At 38.1% G+C, this 7,139-nt stretch overlaps 1 protein-coding gene across 2 annotated transcripts in view; it reads left to right on the plus strand.

Moving 5' to 3' along the window:
- The window catches only part of LOC149153813 (small ribosomal subunit protein eS25w-like), a 43,465-nt gene extending 36,856 nt beyond the window's left edge, over nt 1-6,609 (plus strand). Inside the window, exons 4-5 of one of the 2 annotated variants that reach the window (XR_016262185.1) lie at nt 6,287-6,462; nt 6,528-6,609. Coding sequence is in view for 1 of the 2 variants with exons in the window: in XM_089437806.1 (XP_089293932.1) it covers nt 6,287-6,400 (114 nt within the window). In the remaining variant the exon portion in view is untranslated. Of the gene's footprint in view, nt 1-6,286 lie in introns of both variants that reach the window. The other variant, XM_089437806.1, reaches the window with a different exon arrangement.
- The last annotated feature ends 530 nt before the right edge of the window (nt 6,610-7,139 follow it).

Raw genomic sequence — 7,139 nt, forward strand, 5'->3', positions numbered from 1 at the left:
GAATTGATGTGCCGAGCTAGACCAAAAGAATTTTAGGGTGTGCAACTTCAATCTTCACACTGAGATTATCCATATATCTCCCAGGTTCTTAATATTTTCTTGGCAAGTTGAGGTTATTTTTATCTTGGGCAGCAAGACTTTTTTTTGGTCTTTGCATTTTCTCTGCAGCTAAATATTTTTGGGGAAAAACTTCATAATGGAAGGAAAGAACGAAAATGTTCAAAGAGGTGAGAAATCTAGAACGACAAGAAAAACCAAATTTAAAGAACTTCAATTATAAAGTCCTTGCAGTTTGTGAAAAAGCTACCAAAGAGAGAAGAAAAACAATGGTGGTGTTGGAAAATCTGGAGACTTGTAGATTATAACTTATTTTCCTTATCGTGATAATTACTTATGATGTTAGTTGGCTCTTTATCACTTTTTTAGTTCTATTCATCAAGCAATTACCAAAGCAATGAAGATCACAAAGAGATAGAGGACACAAGATATAGGCTCCAAGCGAGGGCAAAACCCCTCGAATGCTAAGAAACCGGATTTGTTGAAAACCCTCTGCGTGTCTCGAATCCAGTGAATTAGACATGGTTCGGTGGGACACGTGTCTTCTGAACGTGTACGAGCATGTTCGGGTAACGTGTCCGCCATGTCCTGATTTTGGGACACGTGTACCCTTGAATTGCGTGCTGCGCAGCTCATAAATGCCGATTTTGGGTCATTTCTCCCTCACTATTCTCTGTCTCTCTTGCTGTGGGTGTGTGGGAGCGACTAGCAAAGGGTTTGGGAGCATTTTGGAGGCGATTCAAGCAACAAGTAAGTGCATTTTGCTTCTATTTTTTTGCATTTTTATTACAACAGTTTGCATGTGCATTTTTTTTACAAGTTTGTGCATTTTTTCTTTATTTTTTTACAACATTCATGGCTCAATCAAGGGCAATAGGGAAGGGGCAAAGGAAGGGGAAGAATGTCCCCATTGGAGATGCCCCTCCTGTTCCAATTTCATCAAGGTCTGCAAGTGTTCCCTCTATTGGAAGTGGGGTTGCAACAACAACTTCAAATGTTGAGGGAAGAATTAATTTAGAAAGACAACAGGCTCAAGAAAACAAATATCCCTTGTGGAAGTATGTCACAAGAGAGCAAGGGCCAGGCAACAAGTTGAAGGGAGGAGGCAATGTTGCTTGGAAATGCAACTATTGCAACAATCATTTCATGAGCACTTATTACCGTGTGAAAGCTCATTTGTTGGCTTTACCAGGTTGTGGAATTGGAGCATGTACACAGGTGTCTTTAGCTAAGAGGAAAGAAATGGAAAAAGAGGCCAATGTTGGTGTGGCAAAGGTGGCTACAACATCTAAAAAAAACAAGAATGATGATCCCCTTCCATTCTTGAGGAAAAGCAGCAACAAATTTCCATTTGAGAGTTTTGGTGGGGGACAAGCAGCAAAAAGAAAGGCAGTGGCACTTGGTCCAATGGACAAGATTTTTCAGAAAGAGAAATGGGAAGAGCTTGATCTCACCATTGCATTCTTTTTCTATCAAAACTTCATATCCTTTAATGTTGCACGCTCACCTTTATTTATTGAGATGTGTCGAACTCTAACTCAAGGGGCTCCATTAGTGTATGTGCCTACTGGGTCAGAGAAACTTAGAACCACATTGTTGAGTAAGGCAAAGAAAGAGGTGGACAATATGCTTGTGCCTATTAAATCAGCATGGCCAACATTTGGGGTTAGTATTGTTTTTGGTGGATGGACAAATCCAACTCGCCACCCACTCATCAATTTCATGGTGTCTTCTTTGAATGGTCCAGTTTTCTTGAAATCAGTGGATGCACTTGGACAATACAAGGATGCACAATATATGGGTGAGTTCATTAAAGTTCTTGAAGATGTAGGTGTTGATTCTTGTGTGCAAATCATTACAGATAATGCACCTGTTTGCAAGGCTATTGACATGATTGTAGGAGCTAAATATCCACAAGTATTTTGGACACCTTGCATTGTCCATTCCTTGAATTTAGCACTTAAATCTATTGCTTCTGATGTGCTTTGGATTGGAAGTATTATTGAGGATGCACGACATATCCGCAACTTTGTACAAAATCATACAAATGCCCTCACAATCTATAAGGAGTATGTCAATCTATCATTGTTGAAGATTGTAGGTACACGGTTTGCCTCTTCATTCATCATGTTGAAGAGGTTGAGGGAGGTCAAAACTGCTCTTGGAGCCATGGTTATTTAAGAGTTTTGGTCTTTTGGAGGAAGACATATCAAGCAGCCTCAAAAAGAGTGAAGGACACAATGTTAGATGATGCTTGGTGGGAGAGGGTAGATCTACTTATTAAGATCATGGACCCTATCATTGCTTTGCTACGATTTGCAGATACAGACCAACCCATCTTAGGAGATGTTTATGAGGGATGGGATTCCGTGATTGAGTATGTGAGGACCATTATTTTACAGAGTGAGTGCCCCGAGTATGAGACATCATCAAAGGCTTTCTTCACCACTATACATGATATTCTTGTTAGTAGATGGAACAAGAATTGCACACCTTTGCATTGTTTGGCTCACTCATTGAACCCAAAATACTACAACCATGAGTGGCTGAATGGTGGACCTTTCCGCAGATTCCCGCCTCACATGGATGGTGAAATTTCACAGGGGAGGCAGGATGCACTGAGGCAGATTTATCAGGATAGCGTCCCTTGATGAGGTGGAGGATGCCTTTGCAGAGTTTTTCACTGGCACTGGTCGATTTGCAGAATATGATGTGATTAGAGACAGGGGGATAAGAATCCCTATTCTTGGTGGGCAACTCATGGGGCAACAAGCCCTCCTCTACAACTGTGAGCCATGAGGCTCATCTCTTAGGTGACTTCATCCTCTTGTTGTGAGAGGAATTGGAGCACATATGGGAATTTGTATAGTGTCCAGAAGAGTAGGCTTGAGTAGTCCAGGGCAGAGATAATGGTGTATGTGCACACCAACCTTTGTCTTATTTGTAGGCAGAGGGATGAGTGGTTGAAGGGAAAGACAAAGATGTGGGATGTCTTTTCTGATGATATGGGTTTGGACAACAATGTGGAGTTGGCATTGGCTAACTTGGATTTTAATGACCCAGTGCTAGAGCTCGTCACTTTTGATGATGGTGATACCGTTGAGGGGTCATCTTCCACACCAGATGCAAAGATGACATTGGATACAGAGGAGGAGGATGCAACAAAGGAGAGTAGTGGTGACCATGATGATGACAATGATGCTGATTTTGATGATGATGATTGATGACTCATGAGCTACCTACTTCCTTGAGGCATGTAGTTGTTTTGTATTTGCCATTAACATTGCCACTACCTATGTAACACATTTTGATTTTGATGACTTAATGAGAAAACTGCAGTTTCTTGTCTTTCTCCTATTGGATCATTGATGAATCTGTCACAATTGTATTTGTATGCATAATGTTACTTTGTAAAACTTACATCTAGATGAAGATCTATGTTTGAATCAATGAATTTGTATCATGAATGAGGATTTGTGTAAGAAATATCTAATTTTTAATATATATATATATATATATATATTTTAATAAAATAATATATAATGTTTCCTGTTTTGGGGGGTCAACGTGCCCGTGTTAGACACTCGAATCGTCATGTCTTGCGTGTCCCCGTGTCAGGTGACTTAGCTCCAAGGGGAAAACGCAGAAAATGCTTTTCTTCTTTTTTAGTTTTTGCTTACAAAAGAGACTAAAGCCAACAAGCCCCAAGTCTGCCCCTAGCAAGATCTTCCTTGAGACAACTTCAGAACTTCGATACTCCTTCCTTGATGCTGCAACTTTGGTCCCTGCAACAAAATTTCGGTCCTACAATCTTGGCCTCCTACAACTACAGAATTTTGGCCTTGCAATTCGTCCTCCAATAACTACTTCAGAATTTCAGCTCCCTGCAATTGGCAACTTTAACAAACTCTAGCGAAACAAGTGAGAGATAGACTTTGACTTACTCTTCTTCGTCCTCCCAGCTACTCTTCTTCACCTTCGCTATTGCAGATCGAACTTGCTTGAGTCGAGTGTCCAAATGAGGTCGAACTCCCTTGTATTTATAGGCTTTCTAGAGGGTTGAATAACCCTCCTTAGGCCGACTTGATCTTGCTCTTGGGTCGACTTGGTCTTGGGCTTATCCATGGCTTTTTCTCGATAAAATAAATATTTTTCTTCATTGCAATGAGTCCAAATGGGACTATGAGACATGACCGATATTATTATTTATCCTGGAAAGACCTAGAAAGACCTAGAAGACCTAAAAGCACGAAGAACATGCTTTTGACTCAAACGAGTATGAAACTATTCAAAAAAAAAAAATACGTTATTTTTCTTTCTCTTTCTTTCTTTATAAAGAATATACAATGTCATGATTACAATTACATCATAATGAAGACTGAACCTAGTTACAATTTTCAACTGGTGGTTCCTATGATAAATTATGCAGTCTTCCTAGTATCCTTTTAAGGGTAGCTACTCTAGAGAATAATCATTTGCACATACCTGGGATTGGAGTGAAGGCATGCACTTGTTCACTTGAAAAAACAGCTGAAATCAAGTCTAAATTTCTTAGATTGCAGGATTGTCCATGTTTAAGTCTATAGTTGCACCTGTTACAGCCATGTGAAGCCGTCATTTGAGTTGTTTTTCAACTATAGACTTAAACATGGACAATCCTCCCAAAAGAATGAGGACAATGCGGATCTACCTTGTCAGTCTATTGAGATCGCAGGGTTTCTCAACTTTATTTTACTTTAGTTGGGGGCTTTGGAGTAAATCAAAATTTGACAGAGATGTATAATATGCAAATGAATGAGAATGATGTGAATCTACTTTGTCAACCTATTGAGATTTCAGGGGATCTTTTACCTTTGAGGGGAGCTTTGTAGAAATCAAAATTTGCTAGAAATGTACAGTGTGTAACATAGGGAGCAGGCAGAAGATGCAATTGTTGAATTTCTCAGGGCTAAGGGATTGCACTGAATGTCATATATTCAGTGGTTCTTTTACCTTTGAGGGGAGATTTGCGGTAAATCAAAATTTGATACAAGTGTATAATATGCAACGTGGGGAGCAGCCAGAGGATGCAATTGTTGAATTTTTCAGGGCTAATGGACTGCATTTAATGTCAAATATTTTACCTTCTACAAGGTAAAATTTGCTAGAAATGTGCAGTGTGTAACATAGGGAGCAGGCAGAGGATGCAATTGTTGAATTTCACAGGGATAAGGGATTGCACTGAATGTCATATATTCAGTGGTTCTTTTACCTTTGAGGGGAGATTTGCAGTAAATCAAAATTTGATACAAATGTACAATATGCAACATGGGGAGCACAGCCAGAGGATGCAATTGTTGAATTTTTCAGGGCTAATGGGCTGCATTTAATGTCATATATTTTACCTTCTACAAGGAAATGGTGAGGAAATTGTAGTTTCTGGGACAAGATTTATACACTAGGCTACTGTGTGTTAAGAAGAACATTATTAGATATGGGGTTCCAAAGATGCATGTTCAACAAGGCACAGTTATTTCTGGTAGCATTGAACCAGAAGATGTAATTTATCTGCAGCTTTATGCTATTTACTATTTAGCATGTACATTGAGTGGTGAGTACATGTTTTGGGCATTTTGCCATTCTGGACTGTACTAGTTCATTTTTATAATTTATCATTTTATAGTTCACTATTTAGTTATTTATGTAACAAAAATGGTGTAGTTTGTTCATCATTTAACAGCTTTCTATATAGTTTTAGGTTTTCATGGAATGAAGAATGGTATAATGTACTGGAATTTGTTCAATAATTCAGGTCATGGTATTTTTATCATGTACATACCATGTATCATTTAAATTTTTTAAAATTTATAGGTATTATATTTTGAGAGTTCTGAACATATTTTTTTTGAATATCCGAGGATTTTTGTTTCTTTAAATATTTGTTTTTGTTGCCCATCCCTGGAAATTGTGTTACCTTTCAGCCATCCCCAAAATCCATCTGTCTTGGAAATTCTTGCAACATATCCTTTTAGAAAGTGAAATGTTTGCAAATGAACAATGATTAATTACTTCTGTGGTTTTCTTATTTTATGCTTATTGTACGATGCACTCTAAAAATATTTCTAGCGAGCAATGGTGCTACCCTGTTTTAAGCTTTTCGCAAGTTTTTGCGTCTAGAATCTTCTAAATTGTTTGTTTCCTCAGTGCATTCTGATGCTCTATAAGCAATTGCCATGATTCTTTTTTCCAGATTAATGGCTCACTTGCTCGAAAGGCTATCAAGGATTTGATGGCGAAAGGTTCGATCAGGATGATTTCTGCTCACTCCAGTCAGCAAATCTACACTAGAGCGACCAACACCTGAATTGGCAAATTTTTGTCAGATCTGGATTCTGAAAAGTTTGATGTATGTAGAGGATATTTGGTAGTTAAGTAGAGAATGTACAGATGCTGTACTTTCTTTTTAGGTAACTCCAATTAATTTATTAAACAGTTGGACAAAATAGAAAATATTTAAGCATGCCAGTTTAATCACATATTATAAATTTGCTCTTTTAACATTTGAGGATTTTATTGCGCGGCTCTATTGTATTGCATGGCAGTATAATGTTCCATTATCTGTTTTTTTTCTCTTTTTTAAATTCACACTAGTTTTATTATACGAGGGCCACAATGATATTTATAATGATCTCTATTTTATTGTCCTTTCTCATGGTTTTACAATGCTATTGTTCTTCAAGAATAGAACAGAACAGTCCTACTGTCTTTCTGTACGCAGTTATAAACAGTTATTTACAGTTAACTACAGATATTAATCAGGTTGATCACTTTGTTATGTGTGTGGATCTTTGCATCTCTTGCGGTAACTTGAGTGAGAATCTAACTCGCATGATGCTGGTTGGAGTGGCTTTTCTGTACATACCTGCAGAGTTAGCCTTGAATGTTAATTGGGGCACTTGGAAATCTCATTTCTGTGCACATGTGAAGGGCACCTTTTAGCAATGCATTTTTCATTCCAACAAATTATAATTTGTAGCATTACTTTGGTTGCCATAAGCTTTATATTTTGTCCAAAGTTGTGTTGGACAAGCTATTATGTCATG

The sequence above is a fragment of the Pinus tabuliformis genome, chromosome 9 (genome assembly GCF_031772625.1).
Source record: "Pinus tabuliformis cultivar Carrire ecotype Pingquan chromosome 9, CPIR1, whole genome shotgun sequence".
Taxonomy (NCBI): Eukaryota; Viridiplantae; Streptophyta; class Pinopsida; order Pinales; family Pinaceae; genus Pinus; species Pinus tabuliformis.